The 26,713-nt window shown below is 39.7% G+C and overlaps 2 protein-coding genes across 4 annotated transcripts; one reads left to right on the top strand and one right to left on the bottom strand.

The window, feature by feature from the left end:
• Positions 1–968: 968 nt before the first annotated feature.
• flot2b (flotillin 2b) lies at positions 969–22,370 on the bottom strand. Of its 2 annotated transcripts, none has more exons than XM_053239618.1 (11): positions 22,341–22,370; positions 13,801–13,882; positions 8,825–8,915; positions 7,828–7,951; positions 7,608–7,726; positions 6,755–6,868; positions 6,539–6,658; positions 5,686–5,900; positions 5,368–5,551; positions 5,000–5,149; positions 969–2,842 (listed from the first exon to the last, which is right to left on the bottom strand). In XM_053239618.1, the coding sequence occupies exons 3-11, from the start codon at positions 8,897–8,899 to the stop codon at positions 2,804–2,806; spliced, it is 1,140 nt and encodes a 379-aa protein (XP_053095593.1). In that variant the 5' UTR covers positions 8,900–8,915; positions 13,801–13,882; positions 22,341–22,370; the 3' UTR covers positions 969–2,803. The 2 variants fall into 2 exon arrangements, with proteins under 2 accessions (XP_053095593.1, XP_026780513.2); XM_026924712.3 differs by lacking the exon at positions 22,341–22,370 and adding an exon at positions 15,136–15,348.
• fam222bb (family with sequence similarity 222 member Bb) lies at positions 18,190–26,093 on the top strand. 2 transcript variants are annotated; one of them, XM_026924885.3, is made up of 3 exons: positions 18,190–18,380; positions 20,357–20,478; positions 21,144–26,093. In XM_026924885.3, the coding sequence occupies exons 2-3, from the start codon at positions 20,400–20,402 to the stop codon at positions 22,874–22,876; spliced, it is 1,812 nt and encodes a 603-aa protein (XP_026780686.1). In that variant the 5' UTR covers positions 18,190–18,380; positions 20,357–20,399; the 3' UTR covers positions 22,877–26,093. The 2 variants fall into 2 exon arrangements, with proteins under 2 accessions (XP_026780686.1, XP_034166718.1); XM_034310827.2 differs by lacking the exon at positions 18,190–18,380 and adding an exon at positions 18,387–18,850.
• The last annotated feature ends 620 nt before the right edge of the window (positions 26,094–26,713 follow it).

The following is a 26,713-nucleotide window of genomic DNA, read 5'->3' as shown; positions in this document are numbered from 1 at the left end:
TCACCAAACATTAATGTGAGCACTATGCATTCCGGTAGGTAGCATTCTCCTGGCATCCACCGAACCCATACTCATCCATCAGACTGCCAGATAGTGAAGCGTGATTCATCACTCCAGAGAACATTTCCATTGTTCAGAGTCCAGCCAACGCTTGGCATTGCCGACACGTAGTTCTTGTGCTGATGTTGCTTCCAGAGGCAGTCTGGAACTCTGTAGTGAGTGATGCAACAGAGGATAGGCAATTTTATGGGAAAGGGCTTGATTTTATGCACCTGGTAGCAATGAACTCAATAATTCATAGGGGTGTCCACATACTTTTGGCCATACCGTGTATATATTTCTTTTATCTAGAAAGGTGCTTGCTGTTACATTTAAAGCTTTACTCTAAAAGGTAACTATGGTCCAGTTTAAATTCCATAAATGATTCCACATTTCCAGGTGAAAGATACATATTAAAGGTACAAAAGATAAGGTACCATCCCAGTGACAAGGACAGGTACAGATTAGTTCCCTTATTTTTGAGTGTTTGTTATACTGAACTGTATTGTTAGCTGTATTGTTTCTGCCAAATTAGCCCACATAAGTTTTCCTGTTTGGAGGAAAGACCTTGATACTCTGTGATGTAGCTGCTGTTCAGTTTAATACTGACAGTTAGCTGGTTATCTGCCTGATTTATTACTGTTTTAGTAGTAGCTTAAATAAGCATTAGCGGTTAATTGTTTAAAAAGTCAATGTTTGGAGTGACAGAAACTTGTTCATAGTGCCCATCTAGACCTGTCTTAACCACACAGTTGCTGTATCACATAAAACATTTAAAAAAAAAAAGGAAATGTTATATTTGCTTCTCTGCAGGTTCTAAAATTGGAAGCTTCCAGTTTACAGAGCATCACATTATTTTCATTATTCAGGCGTAAAAGTTTTTTGCTGGTCCTGTTACTCATCTTAGAATGAATTCATACAGACTGAAATCTGAGCACTTAACATTTATTTTATTTGAACACACATGCAAAAGATCCATGCACAGTTAAACGTTAGGAAAAATGTTGGTACATTTTAGGATAAGGTCTAATATATGACACAAAACATTTTGACATTTTGTGTTTTAACTTTGAATAAACTTCCTAGTTTCGAAAGCATAATACATTTCAGAGGAAAATGCCATACAAATGACATATCATCTAAAATGATGTATGGGTTCATAATGCTATGGCTTTAACAGTCCTGACTTTTAAGTAGAGACCAAAGCTCAGTATAAATGCAGTATTAACATAAATCAACCCTGAAACAGATGTAGTCTGATTGCAGAAAACCTTTACTTTAATTTAAATGCTGACTTTTTTTTCCCTTGCTCTTTTGTATGAACTTGTTTAAGCAAATGTTCTGTCAATAAAGCAAAATGATTGCCACTAATGTGTACTGTGTCTGTGTGTGTGTGTGGTTTTGGTTTTCAGTCTCATAAATGAATCACCTAAGAACAAATGACTGATTTCTTGGCTTCATTGTCTGTAGTCAACATTAGTTTATAAGAAAAATAATACAACAAGGATATAACTTACTTCCACTCACAGCACAACTGAGCGTGGCACAACACACATTAACAAATTCTAAAAGAAAAAAAGGACATAACTTTCACAGTGACAGATCACATATACCATGTAGAAACTTTTATGACTATACATATAATGTGACAAAAATAAATTCACAAATACATTTACAGTGGCAGCTCTGTGGATAAGGTTCTGCAGTGGTAACAGGGAAGGTTGTCGGTTCAAACAGCAGCGCTACCAGAGAGGTCCTTTTCCCTCAACTGCTCAGCGCTTTATTTGGAATGTATACTGTATTTGAGACTAAAAACAATTTGCTGTGCCTAATGTAAATATAGTAGCATTAACAAATTCTGATAGGTCACATATTTATCAGATTGACAGATGGGCATCCTGGGACTTGTAACTAGAATCAGACCAGTGACATTAGACTCTGCAATCCTTCACCATCCCTGATCGCTGCATTTCATTATAAAGAAAACCTCCAGCTCCATAACACATCATGCCCCTTTCCATTTGCCTTCTAAAGCGAAAAAATAAACTCACAACACTGGCTGTGTTTTCCAAAACAGTGCATTAATCCTTAAACACATCACAGTTAAAATGTCATTGACTAACGAAACACAGAGTCAGTCGAACAATTTTAAACATTAGCAAAAGATAATATTCCATGCAGGAATATCTGAGTTTGACTTGTGAGTTCGTATCCAGATAATTATTCAGCTAACAATATAGGCTGAAAGAGAGAAGAAGAAGTAGCACTTGGTTGATTGCATCTACAAGCACAACAGAAGTTATCTGTAAGACCAGAGAATTCACTGCCTTAAAATAGTACTCTGTAGACTTTAATGCAAGTGGCAATTTTAGCATTTCCTGAATAGTGTAAGGTCTGTAACATCAGCAGCTGCTCTACAGGCAGCTAAAAATATAATTAAAAAAATGTCCTATAAAAAAAAACTGTAACTGATGAAATGGGTTCACATGCATATAAAATACAATGGTACAATGAAAAATCTGTACGTCTGTATCTTTCAGTATGTACCAATCAATCACAAATAAATAACAACAACATATAAACATGAACAGGAAATGAGGAGCAGCAGTACATGCAAATGTTCTGGTCCTATAAAACATTAAGGCACCAGAGGTATCAAAAATCATTTCTGAACTTCACTATTTTAACTTTTAGTGTTCCAAAGGCATTCATAGTGAGTGCATAAAACATATTGAGAGGAAGAGGGATCTAATCTGATCACATCTCAGGCTTGAGCATTGGTCATCTTCTGCAGCAGAGGGATCTGGGGAAGGGGAAGATCATCAAATAAACACTGATGCTTTGCTTCATAATTATTAGTCATGAAATGTGCGATCACAGAAAAGTGTGCGTCAAACCGTTTAGGCAATTTTTAAGCAAATTTCTGAAAGGTCACAAAAACAAAATGCAAGTTGTGTAATTCAATCAACTACTACAAATATTCTGAGGAAAACATAAAAGATTAAATTAAAACAGAGCCACCAAAGTCTGAGCCTTATAACTATGCCATAAGTGTTTGCTTTTTTGTTTATATTTTATTAGTGACATCAGGTCTATACATTTTTAAATATTGCAATTTATTGTGTATATTTTGATGCTGATGTTATAAGTTGATGTCCAGTAATATAACAGTGTAACAGTAATGATAGGTGTCATAAAGTTCGATGTAAAACAGATTGTCATATGCTAAATTAGTATATGGATTAAGATACACATACTGTACAACAAAAGTCATAATACTGACCATATATTGTGTTGTCACATCATGACAATTTCAGTTTATTTAGTTGAACCTAAATAACTCATCATAAATAAATTTGTCTTATTTAGCTAGTTAGGTATGTGGCATTAACGCTTAAAAGTTACTGCTTAAAAATAACTCTGAGCGAGATTTGTTAATGTTTGTTCATTCATTCAGTCATACCATCTTCAGTTACCACTTTATCCCGGATCCAGACTCTAACCTGGGCATGAGACGGGAATACATCCTGGATAGGATGATCACACACTCACACCTAGGGATAATTATGAGTGTTGCCAATCGACATGTTTTTGGGAGATGGGAAGAAACAGGAAAACCCGGAGGAAACTCACATGAACACGTGAACATGTGAAATTCCACACAGACAGAAACCCAAACTCAGGCTCGAACCGGAGCTGTAAGGCAGCAACTCTACCCACTGCACCTGCTTACATACCTGTGCACTATTTATTTAATTATTTATTTAATTATTTATCATTCATATTAAAGGGGTTACTTTGCTTTATCTTTATTGTAATGTATTTTGTTAAAATAATTATAACAATATCCTACTCTATGTGTAAAACCATGTGTTTACATCATGGTTATCATGGCAGCCTGTTCCTCACTGATCGCACTGGTTTCCCCTACACATTTTAAAGCTGTTCCCGAATATAAAACAGTATTTATATGCTTCTTTGGCCTTTGTAAACTCTTAAGTTCACATTTGGTTCACATCATCCCCCTAACCACATGGGACTGCTGAAGAAACAAGATGCAGGAGTACATAGCTGACTAGTTTTCATTTCAAAATATTTCTAGTACAGTGCTTTTATAATATAGTCAACAAACTGTTCTCTTTTTCTTATATGTGATCACTACGTGCCTGCCTTCGCTAATTAAATTTGTAGACTATCACTATCCTCATATTTTTAAATGTTTGGTGAACTGCTGTTAATCTTCTAATTTGTAGAAAATTTAAGTAAAATTTAAATGTTATTTTGGATATTATTATTTTATTTTAGACATACAGTCTAAAATTACATTATCTGTTTTCTTTCTCCAAATGAGAAATATCATCATCTACCTGTGATGACTAATCTGTGCTTAGGTTTGATTAGGTCGTTTTTCAAGAGGGGGCGTGGTCATACGCTGGTTTGTGAATGGAGGGCGGAGCCAGGAAAAGTGAGTGGTGTCACATTGTTACAACATTTCACGATTTACATGTGACTGTCAGCATTATGACAACTGTCATACAGTATGTGTAATAACATCTGTCTTAAGCCATATGCTTAGAGCACACTTAGCAAATCGTAGCATATGGCATAATCTGTTATGACATCAAATTTTATGACAATTACTGATAATGGTAACAGAACATTCTTATATTACTGGACATTTACTTCTAATACAACGTATGACAGCATATGACCTCAGGCATGACGTGTCGCTTGCATCTGTGTCGTGACTCAGGATAAAATGTTACTGGATGTAGTTATAAGCAGCTGATCAGTGGCATTTGCCAAGTCCTGCAAAGCCCTTAGCTTTTCTTCCACAGCTCATGAACTAATCTAACATAGTTCTTAGTACACTAGTATGCAGTTGTTGACATGGCCATGGAGAAACTGAAACTCCTGCCTGCTGTGTCTTCATTTAAAGCCTAATTGCATCCATTCTCACCTTGGACAGATCCACTCCTGTAAGTGCATTGACGGTCACAGGCAGCTCAGCCAGTAGGCGATTCACCTCCCCTGTCATTTTGCTGCCTTCGCCGCTTAGAATCACAATCTCACTGGTTTTGGCCAGAGGTGCAGCCACTTTGCCGGCAATCTGCAAATCCACACACAACCTCAGAGATCAGCACATTTTCAACAAAATCAGAATACGAAGGAGTTCAGGCATTCAGCTCATTCTGGAAGTTTACTACTTCAATCTCAATCTGATCAATCTCATCCTACTTATCAGATCCACAAAATCAGAGGTTTGAGTGTTGAAGACAGAATTAAAGCAATAAAATTAAAGCCAAATTCCAAAAACAGTTCCTTCACCTTTGGCAGTGCCTCTAAGACCAGAGCAGTCTGGGCTGCGTCTCCATACTGCTGGTAGGCTTCTGCCTTCAGCCTCATTTTCTCTGCCTCGGCTTTGCCCACCGCCTCAATAGACTTGGCCTCCGCCTCTCCAATCTTCCGAATCTTCTCCGCCTCAGCATGTGCGATCAACACCTTCTTTATCCTTTTGCGCAAAAGAAATGCTTCTTTGTCATTTCAAACGTTGCCACTTCAATTATACAGAGAACAAACACAATTGATTGTATTTGCATTGCAGCAAGATGCCCAAGACGCAACTTCATTTAAAAGTGAACTCACTTCTGGCCCTCAGCCAACTGCTGCAGTTTGTAAGCCTCAGCCTCGGCAGGACGCTTGACTGTAGCGATCAGCTCCTTCTCTGTCCTGTCGATCTCCTTCTCCTCGATGGTAATCTGCTTCTTCCTCTGCACCACTTCAATCTCAATCTCCTCCAGACGGATCTTCTGCTGCTCCTTCGCTGCCTGGAGCTCGTACGCCAGCTGAGACTCTGCTTTCTGCTCAGTCACAAACAGCAGTGGATATTATGGTCAGTGGATATTTGACCTATTCGAGCTCACATTTTTGCATAGTGTAATTAAATTCTTATAAACACAGCACTGTTGAATTCTCAATTCTGATTGGTCAGAAGGTGTTGATTAATTTTTCTATAATAGCAGCTCTGACAGTAGTGCTGGCTGCAAAGCAAATCACAGGATTATATCAATGCGCTATTTGTAATACGTTACATTTTCTTTAATAACAATTGTCACATGGACTTGTATATTGCAAATATAAGGAGTATAAGGGGGGAAAAAAATATAGCAAAATAATCAGCACTTTCTTCAGATTTTATTTCTTACTTAACTCAGGCACATGAGCCTTAGCACATCACAGTCTCGGGGCTGAATAAAACCAGGACGATATTTTTTAAAATAATAAATGAAATTGCTTTTACTTATCACTTCCTATTGTGTAGCACTCATTCATTCACACTATGAAACTTCAGTTTAACTATATCTTTTTTGATTGCACTGTTTTGTAACATGACATGCTATATGCTGTTGCATGTATGTGAGATGTTCTTATGCTAATTCCTGTTCTTGTGTTTCCTGTACCTTTGGTGCATAAACAGTTTCTGAGGACTTAACCTAACCTTGGTGTTCACTTCCTGGTTAAATGCCGCTTTCTGCAGCTCCAGCTCCCTCTTGGAGTCGGCCATTTTGGTATCGGCTATGAACTTGACATCCATCATTTCTCTCTTGCACTCGGCTTCCTGGGCAGGGCAACCGGAAGAGTATGTTTGATGAAAGCCATTATTGAATAGAGACAGTGCTCTGGGCTAGAACTATCACAGATAAAAAGCTCTCACTCTAATTCCAGCATCTCTTTCTGCCTCAGCTACACCGATGTGTGCGTCCCTCTGCACAGCAGCCGTCTGCGTTTTCCCCAGTGAGCTCAGGTAGTCCAGCTTATCATACACATCCTGCAGAAAAACACCAGTACTTACAGTCAGCATCATATTTTTTGAGAAGGGTTGTTTTTTAGTTTCTTACAATAAATTTATTTCAACCAATAATTCTGGAACTGTATCTTTGACTATTACTCAGGCTTCACTCATTACTGCAGTAGGATCCAGAAGTCTTAATGTCACTACCGGAACTGCTTCTTTTCATTCATTTCATTTATAAAAGCAAAAATTTTGCATAGCTGATTTTGACCTTTTTCACTGGACATTTGTGGTAGTTTTCCGAATGATTAGCAGCAAAACTGCTTTGCCCAGGTGAAGCCATTGTTTCTCTTATGGAGAGAGCTTCTCTGGATGACGTGCGTTTCTTGAATTTGATGCCTTGCCACTGCGTTCACAAAGATCAGCTCCCAGTTTACAATGGACTTTTCAAATCGCAACCAATAAGATAAGGCCTTATATGTGATGTAGCAAGGACGCATGTTTTCTCCAGACTGCCCAGAAGGATGAGCAAAGCCAGAACCTTTCTTGTTTGAGATTTAGATAAATGCTGGGTTTAGAAACATTCAGAATGACCTAGACTTATAAATGATCTATGTTTTCAAATGTGTCTTGATGAGCAGACATGACCTTGAGCATAGCAAAAATACAAACATCAGTCGTAATCAGTATAAAAGAATGAAAGGAATTATTTTGGATGCAGTGATGTTTGATGCAAGTCTGCACACCATATCTTCACTGCAGCTTCAGAACTCACTTTGATGGTGAAGCTCAGGATCTCGATGCCCATTCGACCCACGTCAGGCGCTGCAACCTCACGCACCAGCTGGGCAAATTTGTCTCTGTCCTGGTAGATTTGTTCAACTGTTAAAGTGCCTGTGAATTATTAAAAACAAGCAACAGAATATTTTTAAAGCCTAAAGTATAAAACAACAAAATCAAAAAGTATAACGGAATATTTGTAGTAAATGTTTCACCTAAAATTGAGCGTAAATGCCCTTCCAGCGTTTGTAGTACCACAGCCTTGATTTCCATAACAGACTTCCCCAAAAACTGCTCACAAGCAATAGCCAGCAAGTCGCAGTCAGTCATAACCTTCACCTAATCAATGCCAGGGTAGAGGGATGGCAAATATTTATTAATCCACATGCACGTTAAATATTCTTGTGTTTATATTATGTGACTAGCAATGAAGATGTGAATATACTACACTGCCATCTAGGGGTGTAATAATACACTCTGGTCACGAGGCGATCAGATTCACGATACTGGCTTCACAATTCAGTTCAACTCTCACAATATTTTCAACCAAATTTCGATGTAGAAAAATCATGACTTATTTCTGTGTAACAAACAATGCAAAACAATGTGCATTTTTGTCTGTGTAAAACTAAATAAATCACGAATTGCAGAGAATAGAGATTTAATATTGTAAACAAAATGTACTACAGGTATCTTAAAAAATAAATAAAAATAAATTAAAAAAAAAAACAGAAATAAAGTTTTAAATTCTCCCAAAAACTTGATTGAATAAACAAAGTGTCTGACCCGGGGAAAATGACTGATTGAAACATCATGAGCTCTGTAGCAGCGTCTGAGGTGTTATTTTAAACGGAAATAGCACTCCATAGCCAGCCTCGTTCTCAGGCACTGTAGATGGCAGCGGCACGGGTTTACTGTCGTTTGAAAGCTACCAAAGATCTCTTTTTAACTGTTATAACCTAGTTGCGTAACCATATAACCTTTAATGCGTGTCAGTCATTGTGATCCGGAGCTATCGGTCAGCGTGCTCGCTATATATTTTATGGGATAGACAGAGTGGGACCTCTGGTGCTCAAACAGTGCAATTGCATTATTAATAGAATGCTGATGCACTCAATGTGAATCACACATTCCCACGATGCACACTGTAAAAAAAATTTTTTGCCTCGTGATGCATCGTTACACCCCTACTGCCATCATGTCTTTGTGTACCTGAGCCACTCCGGTGACTGTAATGGCCACTCCTTCTGCCGTCTCCACACTTTCACACTTGGGTTGTAAGGTCATAATCTCAAGTGTAAGTCTGTGGGGGAAAAAAAAACAAAAAAACGTGTTATGTAAGGCCAAAGTCATTTGGTATGTAATGCAGGCACATTACTATGGCGTCCTCTGGATGATGGGAAAAATAAGTATAATAAGAGCTGTAATGCTCGTCAAACGGTTCTGAACACCTAGAGTTTCTTATGTTTTATTACAGTTTTTACCACAGCGCATGTTGATTGATATTCTGTAACAGCAGCTCTGATGGTACTGTCAGCCACGAAGCAAATCACAGGTTAATTTTAATGTGCTTATTCTACAGGCTGTCCCAAAAGTCTCCATACATACAGGAAATTTACACTTTTTAGAAAAAATGTCATCCAAACTTTTTCATACTTAGTTTATATTATATATTTTTTTCAGATAGCCTTTAAGAATGCCTTTGACATTTGACATTGACAATCATTCTCATGGCAGGATCAGGAAGCTGTCGCAAGGTTGCGATGGACTTTAACAGAAAACATGGCGAGCACATCACACACATGACACTGCTGCCAAACTTATTAACAAATTAAAAAAGACTGGAAGTGTTGCGGACCAACAGAGAAGTGGACGTCCACGAACATCCACTGATGAAGGCACAGCCGACATGGTGCTGGCGTACACAGTCATATATATATGGAGTCCTTTGGGTCAACCTGTATTATGTTATTGTTTCTATAGCAACAAGTAATTCACATGGACTTGTGTAACCCAAGTCTAATATTAAACAGATTTTATTTAACAGAAATGGTGACTCTTTCTCTAAGAAGATGTGTATTTAGCATTTTTGGAAGGAGTCTCCAGTGTCAGCGCTTTGTAACAATCTGAGGTAAAGCTGCTCCTTTACTGTTTCCATCATGGGAGAGTCTTAAGGAAGGAGACGCTGTGTTTTGCAGTTTCTCTGTTTCTCTTTGCTCTTATAAACTGTTTATAGCTCCTATAATGTAAGTGAGATAACAGTAACTAACGTGTTTTGTTAATGTTACAACATTAAATAGAACTATATACTAACTGTATACTAATTATATAAAGCATAAGACTAGGCATTTGTTTATAAATTAAAAATTGTAATCACTGGCAAACTGCTCTGGTGTAAGTGGAATAAAACACTACAGTACATGTTTTTACTGAAAAATAATCAACTTCGATGGTAACAGTAACTATGCCTCATATATAATTGCCACAGAAAATGATAGATAAATAAGGAAAGCTAAATCTTTAGGGAACTGTGCTCTCAGTTCCTAAAGGGACTCTAAATGAGTGCTTTACTAAAGCTTTACTAAAGTCATGCATTCGGAGGGTAAACCTCTCAAATCTATAGATAATGGACTCAGACAGCGCTACTATTAACGGTAAAACATAAACATGTGGTGTGCTAGAAATGTCTAATGACAGTGATAAAAATTTGCCCTTTTCTAATTAGATTTGATTTGACTGTTCCAATAAAATAAATTCATTTCTAAAATTTCTCATTAAACATTTAATACTAAATATTTCTCAGTTCACTTATACTTGGTTAGATTTTCAAATTTTATATTTCAAGTATTTAAAATGAGGTCACTTAAACAGAACTGCTAAAACATATTACAGTTATATTTCTTCTTAGATACCATAATACTGTCCTTTTTTCAGTAATTCACTTTTGAATTCACTTTTTTCATCTGAAAAAAATTATATTTAATTTGACAATAAGTATACATTTAATTTGGCAATAAATTTTATTAAGTTAGACTTTTAAAGTGGTAGAAGTACATAACTGCATGTGACACCCACTGCCAAGATTTAGAGGGTGGTTGCTATTAGCTTGTGGAGTACATTAAAAGCATAAACTGGATAATAAAACCGATTATGATCCTCTGAGCTCATGCTCGACTTCCACCCCATCATCTCACGCGGATACGTCTAGGAGTTTTTGATTTGGTCCACCACTGTGTGATGCTCAAGCTTTCCTATGACTCATCTCATAATATTCAGAAATAGTGGTACAACGTTCCAGACAACTGTCTAAAATAAACACATAACAGTATACACTGATCAGCCATGACATTAAAACCACCCGACTAATATTGTGTAGGTCCCCCTTGTGCCGCCAAAACAGCTCTGAGCCATCGAGGCCTGGACTCCACAAGACCTCTGAAGGTGTGCTGTGGTATCTGACACCAAGACGTTAGCAGCAGATCCTTTAAGTCCTGTAAGTTGTGAGGTTGGGCCTCCCTGGATCGGACTTGTTTGTCCAGCACATCCCACAGATGTTCACATTCATATCTGGCCAAGTCAACACCTTGAACACTTTGTCATGCTCCTCAAATCATTCATGAACAATTTTTGCAGTGTGGCATGGCACATTATCCTGCTGAAAGAGGCCACTGCTATTAAGGCATACCTTTGCCATGAAGGGGTGTACTTGGTCTGCAACATTGTTTAGGAAGGTGCCTCCATGCCAGCATGCCTTCTTCCCATAGTGCATCCTGGTGCCATCTCTTCCCCAGGTAAGCGACACACACGCACCCGGCTGTCCACATGATGTAAAAGAAAACGTGATTCATCAGAGCAGGCCACCTTCTTCCAGTGCTCCATAGTCCAGTTCTGATGCTCATGAGCTCATTGTAGGCGCTTTCAGCAGTGGACAGGGGTCAGCATGGGCACTCTGACTGGTCTGCAGCTACGCAGTCCCATACACAGCAAGCTTTGATGCACTGTGTGTTCTGACACCTTTCTATCATAGCCAAACTTAACTTTTTCAGCAGTTTGTGCTACAGTAGCTCTCCTGTGGGATCAGACCAGACGGGCTAGCCTTCACTCCCCACACACGTCAGTGAGTTGGGAGCCCATGACCCTGTTGCCGGTTCACAGGTTGTCCTTCTTTGGACCACTTTTGGTAGGTACTAACCACTGCATACCAGGAACATCCCACAAGACCTGCCGTTTTGGAGATGCTCTGACCCAGTCTTCTAGCCATCATAATTTGGCCCTTGTCTAAGTCGCTCAGATCCTTATGCTTGCCCATTTTTCCATCAACTTTGAGAACTGACTGTTCACTTGCTGCCTAATATATCCCAGTCCTTGACAGGTGCCACTGTAATGAAATACTCAATGTTGTTCACTTCACCTGTCACTGGTTTTAATGTTATGGCTGTTTGGTGTCTATATAGATTATAGATGTATTATTATTTGATCACAAACCCATGTTCTGGATGAACACATTTGTGTCAATGCAGCTAATCATGAACCAGAGATGTAACTCAGTCCATCTTCATGCATAAACCAAATAAAGATGAAACAGCAGTATAAGCAGACATGGATAGAGATATACAATCACAAATAATATGGACAAATAATAAATCCATTATCTAGCCCACCGAGACAGCAGATGTTTCAGTGTACATACCCAGTCCCATGTTTTGGTTGAAACCGAACTGAGTAGGCTAATAAATAATGTAATAAAATATGGTTAGCTAGTTAAGCGCATTAATACCCAAACACAAACAAGTATATATGATGACTCGGCCATAATCTTTATCCTTTTTTAAGAAAGTGTCTGATGTAGCACATCATGTCACCAAGTCACTGGCCAGCATTTTGGCTATGAGGTGCGGTGTTTTCTCCTCACACTGAATGAGAGACATTATTCCGGAGTCTGGTTAGCATCTTTATTTTGTCTCGATATGTTTAACTGTGAGGTGACTGTGTCTAATAAGCATGAGGCTTGTATGACAGCTTTGCATTGGACCTTATTTTGCTTGCTTTTGTCAAGTTTTTCCACATATCTGATTCTGAAAAGATCATCTTTCCTCTAAGCACTCTAATTAACTTTCCTAGTAAATGCCAATGCGTGTAGTTCGGTGGAGGCTGGGATTCAGAATGAGTAGCACATGATATAGTTACAGCATCGAGTTACAGCATGGAGCTGCATCACAGCACAGTGACGTGCATTTACCTGATAAAAAGTTTTGTTTAAAGCCAACAGTAAGTAGGATTTTGTTCCGTCTCTGGTTGTTCAATGGAAGATTGGAAAAAAACAAACCAAAAAAAAAACAAACCAAAAAAAAAAACAAACACTGGTGACTTCTGGCCTACTGATGCCTAAATATGAATAAAAATGAACAACATGGCCACCCCTGCTCTGAATCCCCTGAGAAAGAGACATCTGTAACTGAAAAATATTAACCTTCTAGTAACCGTGTAATAAAACATCTACTGATCTTAACAGCATGACGATATTACTAGTTATACCAGAGCAGGGTGAATTGTTGACTCTGGTTGGTCAGAAGGTGTGCATTATTTTTGTATAACAGCACGACTCAGACAACGATAGGTTAATCTAAAAATGCACTCGTTCTAATATGTTCTTGTTTCTACAGAAACAGCTCATACACACTTGTAAGGCGGACGCTCCAGATAAAAAGACTAACAATAAACGGATTAATAAAATGTATTGTTTAACAAAGTAAAACCTGTAACTGTTGATGTTTTCGTTAGGAGACATTTACTACACATTTATGGAAGGCGTCTCTGGTGTCAGCGCTCTGTAACAGTCACGGTGCTGTGTTTCCCAGCACAGGAAAGTCTTCAGGACAGAGGAGTTTACGCTGACAGGCTGTGTGGCGTAAGCATTAACACAAACGAACTCGTCTCTTGTATGTCCACAACATTAAACCTAACTACAAACTGTTAAAAAGTGTGATGTGTTGTTCATTAATAAATTAAACATAGTAACTGTGGTATAAGCGGAATAACACTCCAGAATGTGCTGTTATACGAAAATAATGCACTTCAGGCAGGCATCCTTACTTAACAGATACACACATTGTTACTGTGTTTATTTGTGACTCATTAAATAAATTAAGACAATTAAATCATATGAGATGTTTCGATTAGAGACTTACGCTTGTGCGTCTGATAGGAACCACCATGCCCACGCCCATCCACCCACCACGTAGGTCTTCTGGTCTGACCCACAACAGCCACCTAGAAAACAACAACCAGAAGCTTCACTCAGATTTGCTCAACATTTGCTAAACGGAAGAAGACTGTGGAACAACCTCCTTAAAAAGTCTCATTTATTTACCATATATGCATTTTGTGCTTTTTAAACCTCTTCATATGACTATCTCTTATGGTTTAATATCTGTTTTTATTTCAGGTCTCAATTTACACATTTAATGTTTCATCATTTGGGACGGAATTCTGATTTAACAGAACATTTTACATGCAATATAAACTGAAATGTTTTACCATTTTACAAATGACAACCTCTGATATCATGAAGCTGTTAATAATGAACTAATTTGACTCTGGCTTCAATAAAAGATCAATTTTTATCTATAACATTCCAGATGGCCAACAGAACAGGAAATTAGCATGCACATGAACTTTTTTTTCTTTTAATCATCTCCTGCTCACATTTCTGTTCCCATTTCCTCTTCTCTATACTGTTGTTCTCACATGCCTCTTTCAACAGCAATCTAATTAAAAATCTAAAAATATAATTGCAACAGATGCTCCTTAAAGATCATGACGTCATTCCGGTGATGTCATACTCTCAGTGGGCTGATTTTCAAAGGGAAATCGGTGAAAATGGGAATGGGGGAAAAGGTGATAAGGCCAATACAATGCCTTAAAATACACAAGATCTCACAAAAAACAATCTGCACTGGACACATGATCAAATGCAAACAGTTCTGTTTCTCGTCCAGTGCAGTTTGAGATCACAGAAGAGATCACAGTTTCATGATCAGCTAGTGAAAGCTGGCAGGTTTGGTGGAAATTTGCTTTCATATGTGTATGTATGCACTTATTCATGCATTTATTTATACATTAAATAACAGATGTGTCTCCAACTCCATCTTCACCACAGACTGCATAGATTGCATGCTTTTTTAACCCTCTCTTGTGTCTATGAGGATAAATCCATGAAGACATGCAGATTATCACTAGATCTTCTCGAGCTGTTGACTGTTTAACTTGTTTTGATTCACAAACACGGAACAGCTAGCAACAACTCAGCTTCAGCCATCTGTCTCCTCCAGTCTACTGAAGCAAAAAACAAACTCATCCGATCACGAACACACGCCTTTTATCTATAAAAACACATACATTTATTCATTCGTTATATTCCGGGAGATTTTTAAGCAGCTAGCTAAGTTTAGAGCTCAGAGACAGTTAGCTTAGCTGGCTAGTTTACAGCAGAAATGACACGGCTAGGATGCTAGCTATCATACCTGATACAACGAGGGCTTCATTCGGTCCTACAGTCAAGCAGCTGCCCATAATCGCATGTGTTAGAGCAATAAACACTGCAGATAAATCAACTGACAGCTCGGGATTATGTGTGTTTCACTTTATCGGATCGCAGACAGCAGCGTAAATAGTTTACTGGAAGAAAGCCTCCCAAGCGCACGCGCCCCGCCCTGATGCGGAAATGTTTACGTTCACAGACTAAATCATAAACACGTCTGACCACGCCCACTGATATACTGACTCCGCCCACTGACACTGACTCCGCCCAGTGAGTGCTGGCCCCGCCCACCCCACTCTACATCACGTCTACTGCTAAAATGTGGATACTATAAATATTCTATAAAATCTGCTGAAGTAAAATAATCATTTTAGTACAATTTTTGGATGATGATAATAATAAATTCTAGTTTATTTGTCATGTGCACAAAATGTCAGTGACAATTGTACAATAAAATGCTTGTTGTGAGACTCAGGGACCATACACCTTAACTAGCACCATATATACATGGTCAGAGATGTATGGACTTAGTTCTCAAAATGACACCCGAGACATATAGCAAAGGGTCAGTGGTTTTAATATATTTTTAATGATGCTATGGAGGTGGAGATCATCATCAGCTACTATGAAAGCTGCTATAGTTGTTATAGATATCATTTATTTACACAACCAGCTGACTGGTCATTTGATTACGGTAGGTTCAGTACAAAGCTCAATAACTTCAATCAAGTACATAACTGTCTTTAGGAAAAGTGCTGCTAATGTTATACATACTACATTCTACAGTTCAGGGAAAATGGCTTTAGTCCTGTGGTTGAAAAGTTAAATAATTAAAGGCCCTAATGGCAACTATAAAAGTGAATATGATGGAATATAGTTTCCCAGTGTGCCGAATAATTTATGATAATTCTCATAAATGGAACTTTTTATTTATTTGTGTGTTTATTTATTTATTTATTTAACACTCGACGGGGTCTGTGGCTGCAGAAAGTGTGAGATCCCCTCCTGTATATGAAGTGCGTGTTAGTCCCATGGTGATATTAGAGAGGAACAAACTCACTAGGGATAGTCAGCAATGCTAAAATAAAATGATTCTGCAACCCGAACCTGATACGGCTTTATTTAGCCACATACCTGATATGGCTTTATGATATGGAAGCTTATTTGAATATGACTTCATATATTTGGTTTACATATATGTCACATTAAATAATTTTTTTTCTGTAGAATATTTAATAAATGTCTTTTTTTGCCAATGTTTTGAACATATAATTTGAAATGACAACTTTTTATTTTGAGATTTTAAAATTTCAGAACCCAAAAGACAAACCTCAAAATTAAAATCTCAAACATATAGATTTTACGTAAATTAGGCCAAAAGTAAAGCAGCTGAGATTTCCAGGTAGGTGCTTTAAAACAGTAGTTCAATTCAGCATTTAGCCAATCACAGTCATCTGGCTACTCAAGTGTAGAAAAATAGCTATAGTCTCCTCCAAATGTATTGGAATGTCAAAGCCAATTCTTTTGTTTTTGCTATACACTGAAGACATGAATATGAGACGACAGATAGGAATTTCTGCTCTCACTCCCTGATGTTTACATATAGATGTGTTAAACAACTGAAACATGGCACCTTTGGTGGCAGATCACCCGAATTTTAGGTGAGCAAAAGTATTGTAACAGATAGCCTTAAAGTAAATTAAAGTAAATAACACTTAATATTTGGTTGCATATCCCTTGCTTGCAATAAGTGCCTCAAGTTGGTGACCCACTGACATCACCAAACTGTTGCATTCTTCTTTTGTGATGCTTTTCCAGACTTGTACCACAGCCTCTTTCAGTTTGTTTTGGGGAGTTTTGCCATGCGAGCCCAAGCCATGACACTACCTCCACCATGCTTGACTGATGAAAGCATGTTGTATGTATTGGATCATGAGCAGATTGGGTCCTTTCTTTCTCCACACTTTGGCTTTCCGTCAACTTGGTAGAGGTTAATGTTGGTTCCAGAACTTTTGTGGCCTTCCATTTCTTACTGCTGATGAGTGGTTTGTATCTTGTGGTATGGCCTCTATATTTCTGCTCTTGAAGTCTTCTTTGAATGCTGGATGGTGATGACTTCACCCCTACCCTGTGGAGGTTGCTGGTGATGTCACTGACTGTTTTTGGGTTTTCTTCACAGCTCTCACAATGTTTCTGTCATAAACTGCTGTTGTTTTCCTTGGCCACATTGTTCCATGTCTGGTTGTTAGTACACCAGTGATTTCTTTGTTTTTCAGGACATTCCAAATTTTTGGCTAAACATTGCCCAATGCTGGTGCAGTGGCTCTGATTGATTTTCCCTCTTTTCTCAGCTTCAAAATGACTGACTTTTCTCCTATAGACCTATAGACAGCTCTCTGGTCTTCACGTTCGTTGATTTTTTTTCTTTTTTAACAACAAATGCAGTCATTGAAGGAGAAACCCAGAGCTCAAACCCGGAGTATCAAACCAAGACACTCCGAGCTGTTAACTGTTTAAAGAATCTGGGCAACAAGAAACACCTGTCAGTAACATGTTCCAGTATTTTTGATCACTTAAAAATGGGTGGGTTCAAACAAAATGTGCCATGTTCTATGTTGTTTGAATCATCTATTGTCTCATATGAGATCTTTTGATCTGAAACCCAAATGTATGGCCAAAAAAAAAAAAAAGGAAAAAAAAAAAAAAAAGAGCGAACTGGCTTTACTGTTCCATTACTTTTGGAGAGATACATGTAAACTTTTTTATTTGTTTGACCACTCTGAAAGCATCAGCTTTTCCACTGGAGGCTTTATCTTTAAAATCTGCATTTTTTTCAGATTAGAATTTTTTATATTTGTACTCTAATTTGTTAAGATCTCAATGTCTGAATTATGCTTTTAAAGGCAAATCTTTAAAACAATGAAAAAAATATTAAATGTACTATATAGCCTACCACAGAGGAAAAAACACTGTATTAAAGGTGGCGTGTGTATAATAATAATAATATCTGAAGTTGCTCGCGCGCGCTCCGGCAGAGGGGCAGCGCTTTGTGGCAGAGCGACTCTCTCTGCACCTCACAGAAGAAGATGCGTGGGAAAACCGCACTGCGCATGCGCGTGGTGCGGCTACACTCAGCGACCAAACGACGCTTCACTGGGGAACTAAGAGCGCTGGACAAAGACACAAAATGCAGCTTTGAGACTTGAACATCGCATATTACGCTGGAGAGTAAGTTTTATCTTATTCGCAGTTCATTCTGAGTGTGTGAGATCTATTTTGAGTGTAAGACATGAGCAGTAAACCAACACAGGGTAGCACAAAGAAGCCTGGGATAGCTGTTAGAATTGAGCGTTATTTTTCTCCTACCTGTTTTCTGACTGCTCTAACTTCACGCCTCAGGATTGGCTAGTGCGATCATGCCTCTTGCGCTATGATTGGCTGACTGCCGATAAGCTTAAACTGCTAGCCAATCGGAGCGCAGAAGGTGGGTTTTGGCGTAATACGTGTGGGGAAAATAACGCTAGCTGTGAAGATAGCCAGGAATTTGTAGCTAACAAAGTCTTAGCGTTGAGCTAAACCAGTGACCATGGTTCACTGGAGACAAACCTGCCATTCTGTAGGATAATACGGACTACAGACTAGCAGAGGGTGTTAATTACACGTAGTGCTGAGATAAGATGTCGAAGCCCGTCTGCTTGGTGAGCTATTTTTCCTGCCCAAGTTTGCTTTGCTAGTCCGCTCACAGGGTATCCAGTGCTGGCTGGCTAAATGGCCTGCACAGATCAGCTGGAGGCGGCCAGCTAACATTAACTTTCCCATTAGTTAGCTGTCAGGTTCCCTGCCTAGCCCTAGCCCTAGCCCTTGTGTGTAATGTTTGGTCGGTGATAATAGTGTTGGGTTAATATCAGGCTGGTTTGCTTGGCTTGAGCTCAGTCACTAAACTGCTCTCGGATTTCTATAACTAATTTAACTTCTGCTCTTACACACACATCTGCGAATAGCTAGCTTAGTCAATCATTCATGGGTACCTCCATTTTCTATCTCTTGCTAGGTCTTTTCAGTATTCAGCTGACTTTCTGGTGATGTGTTTAAGTGAACAATAAGGATGCACCAATCCCATTTTTCCATTTTCAGCACGATATCGATATCAGCGCTGAGTAATGACCGATACCCGATACTGAGCTCAGTCACTGAGGAGACTCAGAGGTGTGATGGTGACGTGCTTTAAGACAAGTCATGTCCTGTGTTCTGTCTTGTGATCATTCACAGCATAGAACATGTCAACATGTCATCCTGATCCAATATCAGACCAGTGCTTTCCTAGTTAAAGAATTCCCAGTAAAGAATTGTTGCTTAATAGGTTGGTATACATCTCACTGAGCTCTAAATCTGGTCTAGGTTATATTAATGCATATTTTCAAATTCCATCTGAAAGCGTAAGGCTATGGTTTAACAGCACACAGTGGTTTGACTAGGCCTGCCTATGCGACACTAATTGCGTTCTTGAAAGATTCATGTCTGTGGCTTAAAATGGAGGATAAGCTCAGGGTGGAGGAATCAGCTGGAGATCATGAGGCCTGTGTTCCCGCTGCAGCGTCTCCTGCCATGCTCACTGGAGAATGACGCACACTGCAGGGTGTGCACTGTGGGCCCTGACACCAGCTGTTTCACAGAACTATTTATAAAGGTCATGGATAAATGCAGGATATTTAAATAAAGAGCATGGGTGGTGAGGCAGTTGGAAGGCCACTTTTGTTCATGATCTGGAGTGATGTTTAGGTAAAACAGAGGCCGGAAGCTGATAACCTGTGGAGGCTATCAGAGACTGAATACAGTTTGGCCAGCAAATGTGATAAGCTGTAAGATAAGATTGTGCCTGTTTGATGCGTGCGTGCTGTACATATAGCCATTTTATCTTACATCACTCATAGTTTCACAGGAAATGGTTACCAGGAACGTGTTGTTACACAGATCATATGCACCTTCTGAAGAGAGAGACAGTTTGAATATGATAAAAGTGGTGCTTTTTGAGTACTTCATGGTGGTTCCATTCAAATTCAGCAGACTGGAGGTTGGAGTTTCTTATAATGAATCATTGTTGTGTGCTTCTGTCTAATGTAGGACAGAACACCTGCTTCTACAGCTGTGGTTTTAAATAGTAAGGTATATTAACATTCTTTTTCTGCTTGCGTGTCGTCTTGTAGTGTAATAAGGAGTGTGTGACCGTTGAATTAGTGCCTATGTGACATGCTGGCCTGTCTGCCGGTATCAGCCCCCTCTCTCCAGCTTCTCACCCACACGCAGATGAACACTGGACCTCAGAAATGTAAGTACCTTTTTGACTCACCATAATCCCCTTTCAGAACCCCAACAGCACAGTTTCCTCATGGTGCTGGTTTAGTTGCTTGTTATACACCAGATATGAGCTACATTATATGACCTGCGGATCAGCAGGGATGTAATTCTAACCTCACAAAAAAAAATTCAATTACGATTCTTTTGGAAACCAATCAGATTACACCTTGATTTGATTATTTCAGTAAAAAGGAAATAAACAAGACAAAGATGTGATTGGAGGAATTCTTTACACAGTAGTGGAATTTGGACAAAATCAATCCACGGCTTTACGTTTACAGGCCCACAATCTCTTGCAATTAAATTAAACTTGAAAGCTTACATTTTAGATATTACATAAAATACAGACTTTTGAGGGCATTTCACATAGTTTATACTTTGGCTTAGGGACATTAAAATATTAAATGTTTATTACAATAATTATCTTTTATTATGGTTTGTGATATCACATAAAAATACCTATATGGTTGTTATGTAAGCGTTGTTACAGAACTACATAAGAATGTTTAGATTTTTTTTGAAATAGGAACACTAAATATAAAAACAAACTTAAACACAAATCCACAAAATAAAAAAAGAAGTTGAATGATGTTAGTTTACCATTAGCTACTCTGCCACCTCTTCCACTTTTCTTAGGGGACACTACACAGAAGATGCGATCTGCACAGTATCCCACGCCAGCAGAGTTGGATGCCTATGCTAAGAAAGTTGCAAACAACCCGCTGACTATAAAAATCTTTCCCAGTAACGTGAAAGTACCTCAGAGGAAGCACCTGCGCCGTACAGTGAACGGTCTCGACACCTCTAGCCAGCGCTACAGCCCCTACCCTACTCAGGTCAGCACCAGGACTGGCCTCTTGGCCATAGTCAAAGTTCCTGTTAAAAGAATCCTGGAGAATCCTCAAGTCCGCTTCCTCCCTGAGATCGCCATGAACCCACAGAATGGACCCTACGGCACTCCAAGCACTTTAAACCTGCCTCAGACTCTTCCGTGCATGCAGGCTCTCAACCAGCCACAGCTTTTGGCTCAGAAGAACATCCCCCATTCTCAGAGCTTGCAGAGTCAGAAGAACCTCTTTCATACTCAGAGCATGCAAACCCAGAAGAACCATCCACGTTCTCAGAGCTTGCAACCCCAGCAGGCCCTTCCACACCCCCAGAGCATGCAGGAACAGAAGGCTGTGCCTCACCCTCCCAGTTTACTACAGCAGCAAAGCCTGGGCCATCAGCAAGCAGTTCATCCTGGCCTGCCTAGACAACAGACTGTGCAACAACATGCTCTCAACCATCAACATGTTCTCATGCAGCAGCAATCAGGTTCTCAGAACCTCCATCACTTGCCTGAAATTCCTCAGTCAGCTGGCCTGCAGCACTCCCACAGTTTCCCCCATTCTCAGCCCATTCCTCAAACCCCCGGTCCAGGCCTTCCAGCCCCTAGCAATGCCATGCCTGGTGCCAAGCTCCCCGATGCAGACGCCCCGCCCAATGTAACTGTGTCTACCTCAACCATCCCTCTGTCCATGGCGGCCAGCTTGCACCAGAAGCAGCCCAGTGACCTGAGCAGCATCGTTCACCAGATCAGCCGCTTCTGCCAGGCACGAGCCAGTGCCAGTGCCACATCAGTGTGTGAAGGCCAAATCGCCAACCCAAGCCCCATCAGCCGTAACCTGTTGATTGATGCCAGCTCTCGAGTGTGTGCTCACAACCCTCTGCCCTCCTGTGCCCTCGCCAGCACCGCCGACAAAGCTGCTCTGACATTGCCCAATATGGCCCCCATGAACATGAGACATGCTTATCACGATATGAAACAGCAGCCGGCTCAGCCCCACTTACCACAGCAGCACCCCTGGAATCAGCAGCTGTCTCACCTCCAGTCCCTCTCAGATGGCGCTCAGCAAGGGAAGAATCCGGCCAGAGATGGCACAGCAGGGCCTGGTTTTCCAAGCAAGAATATGAGCTATGCGCAGGATGTGTGTTTGGGCCAGTCATTTAATCTGAAGCCCCCTATAGACAAGCCCACACCTTCACCACCCGTCACTGCCATGTCTGGAGCTGTGAATTATAGCAACGGGCATTACGTGCAGCCACCATGGAATGGCATCTTGCCTACACCCAATAGTGATGGCTCAGGGTCTCAAGAGCTGGGTGTTCCGTTCCACACAGGCATGTCTGGGGCATCCATAGAGAACAGAACTCGAGCAGGCAACACGGGCCAGATGAACCTGATGCCACCCATGGAGTATGTGGGTGGAGATTATCAGGGGCCGTGCTTTCGAGAGCAGAACACGGGCATGATGGTGAAGATGAGCAGGGCTCAAGAGTCAAATGATAGTCGCAATGTGCACATTCATCACCCAGGGTACAGATGAGTAATGGTCTGCTTAGGCGAGTCATCCTTCAGTGTTAGACTCAGTATAAGAAACACATCTCTGCTCCTCCTTCTTTTGTTTCCAGTCTTGCAAGTGATCTACTGTATGTTTTCCCCAATAAGTCATGGCCATCAGTTTACTCAATTTTACTGTGTGCAAGGTTTCAAATGGCTCTTCTTTTTTGTGTAGATTAGATTATGAATCAACCTATGGGGAAAAATCTATATAGAAATCTGTGTAAATCCAATATTTATTTGCTGTCAAAGCTGTTGAAAGCAACATCTGTTTGTTTGTGGTTTTTTTTTTCTTTTTCGGTTTATGTTCTGCAGTTTCATCTAGACCTACTCATCGATCAGTGCAGTATATGTCAGATATGTGACATGCTGTATTTCTTCCAGTTTATTTTGGTGTAGTTTACTTGATTTTATTAGAAGTGCTAATACTGATGGGCCACACTCCCAGCTTACTGAAGGAATTACAGAGGTGCCATGTTTCTAAAATGTGAGACTGTTTCTTCTGTGCCGTGCTCTGGCATTCTGGCACAGGGATCAGATATTCCCTTTCAATGTTTACATGTTAATTTGCACTTGTAACTTTGAATCAGTAAAAAGTGCAAATCAACGCTGGGTTATGCACCTATGACAAGACTGTTTCTTGAGGCTGATGTTCATAAATTGGCCTCAAGACTCTGATTGGACTGTTACTGTAAGGCTTTCTCAGTGTGAAATATTTTCTCTCTTATTGTGTCAGCCAATATTGGTTCCCTCTGTGATTGGTGTTGGCTTTTCACTTTATTGGGTATGCCATAAGGTTTAGTTATATTGTCCATCTGTCATGAAGTAGACACACCCTGGGAGCCCTGGAATTTATTTTAAACCTGTGCACATGGTGCATAGTTTGGTATTTTTGTGTTATTTGTGTTGATTTTGAAATATTGAGTTTCTGAGTTGTTATTTTAAAGCTAGTTACAGTTCACTACAGGACTTTACAACCTTTCAGGGTATGTGAACCCGATCAGGATCTGCTTCTACCCTTCAAACCCCATTGAAGTATGTATGCGTGGAAAGAGCAAGGTGATCATCCTGATGGTTAGGACATGTCCACCCAGGCCAGCCCTTTTGAAACCTTTCCATTTTATGGTCATTTTTCAGTTTTGTCCAGGGAAAAACCTTACTTGAGCATTAATGGATCACTTGCAAATTTTATGGCAATATAAAAGAGGACCACAGGCTAAATCTGATGTGATATGAACACTTGCCTCCTTGCTGTACTACTGTAACTGAGGGCTGTAATAAGCCTTGTGTGAATGTGGTGATGGTGTGGACTGAACTGCATGTTTGCTCCATCAGTAACCCCATTCTTCTCTTTTTTTTCAGCAACTAATGATCCATAAATGTAACCAAGTTATGATATTTGTTGCTGATTCTGGAGAGGGCTCAACTCAGGTGCCATTTGGTTTTTAACCTGAGGAATACCACCAATAAAAATGATTTTCAGACCTAGAAAAGTAAATTAATATTCTGGGGGGGGACGGGGACGGGACGGGACTACAGCAGGTTGTAGTTACATAATGTAAAGTTACATAATCAATAAAGCAATCGATTACTTAGAACTTACTTTAAATGGTGTCCGCTGCTTTTGGGAATAGTCTTGTATGCCGAGTGCCTCCCTTTCTCAGGTCTACTGGTGCCTCCTTACATGTCATCTTCCCACTTCATGCACATTACAGTGTCTATTCATATTTTTTCTAGTGACGTTAGACTGTACGTATGAGAGCAGGCCATCTGGTAGCTGAGTGCAGGTATTTTTACACTGCACACAGGCTTTGGTGTAACTGATGGAGCAAACACTGAGCAGTTTCAAGGTGACATGAATAACATGCAGTATGTTAGCCTCACTGGTTACCCCTTAAGAGCCTTAAGTATTTGTTCCTTGGACTGTCTTTGATAACAGGCATAGTGAAGAAGATGCCGAATTATGTTTTTAGCTGTTTTAATGTAACTTTTGTTTTAATGCAAACCCCTCCCCCCCCCCCTTTTTTTTTTTTGTTTTGAGAAAACAACTTCCTAAGATGAGGATTAACTTTTTATATTTAGCAACTTAACTGTGTATAGCTGTAACAGTTGTCATTTTGCATTCAGACCAAAATCACTTACTTTCCACAGCTAGATAATTTATTGTATTGGCTTTGTTATTGCAGCACAACATTTTAAAGTCCAAGGTCTCTGTCAGTCATTCGCCAACAGCAGCTAAATGATGCAAGCTGAATTGAACCGAGCTTTGTGACTTGAAACATACAGATTGCAGTGACTGAGCCCAGACTTGTGTCGGTTAATTGTGAATAACTAATTCTGGGTAGGCTTTTGCCATTATACTTTTTTTTTTTTCCCTCCCCAAGAAGCTGCTATTTTGATTCTATCCAAGTTACAGTGATATAAGGGTAGAAGCCAGTCGTAATTTATGCTCTGCTTTTTAAAATGCAACATTGTTAATGGATAAGTACTGAAGTGAATTAATACATTTGCTTGTCAACTGCTAACTGCTTATCATAATTAAGACATTGTAAAGCTTGAAGATTAGATTTGACACAATCCTTATTTCATGTGTTGTTACAGCTCCAGGGCACAAAGTCAGGTTGCTCTTTATAAAAGTTCCTGTTTCTATGTGAAGTGCCTACACTGGGCGGATGTGGACTGTGTGTATATGTGACTGCCTGGGGGGGGTAGAAATAAGAAAAGTGCTGGCACAAGTGCACACTACAAAGACCTGGTGCACTGTTCATGAGTGGGGGACCAAACTGCGTAAAACTACTGATAGGAAGAACGCTGCATGTGCCGCCTCAGGCATAAAACCTATTTGAATTTAAATTTGAATATTTGCTGCTGAATCTTTAGTCTAGGTTGGTAAACCTACGCTGCTGAACTTCTAGTGCCCTAGAAACCTTCTACGGAGCGCTTTAGAAAGTTCTTTATATCTTATAGAGCACATGTACTCTCAATAGTACATAATGACAGTTGTTTTTTTTTTTTTCTTTTAAGTTTAGGATTCATGCCAAGGGCGTTTCATCTTGTTCTACCAAAGAACAAAATGTCGCATGAATGGTAGCAGTGTGCAACTGTAACTTAAATGTCATTCCAGATGCCCATGTTTTTCAGGAATAATGTGTTGCACAAACATTCCCCTCTAACCAAAATAAAGGTTGACTTGCATTTGAAAAGCGTGTCGTTCCATATGTTTGTATCCTGGTGTGATGAAGATTGGACAGAATGTGACTGGAGTGGCAGACATTTGAAGGTTTTAGCTGGGATGCTTCCCTTTAAAGTGGAACTTATCTATCTGGGTGCGGTCACACCTCTTAGTCTGCTTGCTGAATTGAGGTTGTTTGATATTTCATTTGGCTTCACACTGCACATAAGTGAACAAACCAAAAACCAAGTGAATTGTCTCTCCATCATTCCTCAGTCAGAAATACTGTGACAAACTTTTGCCAAGTGTGCATAGAGCTCAGAGAAACTGTAGCACGGTTCTGTTGAGAAGGTGATTCGACCCTGAATTGACCCAACTGCAGAAAGTGACTCGGACATGCTGTGTATTTTGGGTTGCAGGCAGGATTTTTTGTAGAGCTGCTAAACTGACCTACGAGGTGAGAGTGATCCTCACAGCTCAGAAAGAATCCAAGTAGAAACATAAGAGTCGTGTCTGGCCACGTGAGTAACCTGAAGCAGCATACCCTGTGTTTAGACATATCATTATGTACACTCACCAGCTAATTTATTAGGAACACTTGTACACGTTTGCAGTTATCCAGGCATAGCAGCATAATGCGTAAAATCATGC

Source organism: Pangasianodon hypophthalmus, chromosome 14, assembly GCF_027358585.1.
Source record: "Pangasianodon hypophthalmus isolate fPanHyp1 chromosome 14, fPanHyp1.pri, whole genome shotgun sequence".
Lineage (NCBI taxonomy): Eukaryota > Metazoa > Chordata > Actinopteri > Siluriformes > Pangasiidae > Pangasianodon > Pangasianodon hypophthalmus.
The sequence above is the reverse complement of the archived record's forward strand: the minus strand, read 5'-3'. Positions and strand labels throughout refer to the sequence as shown.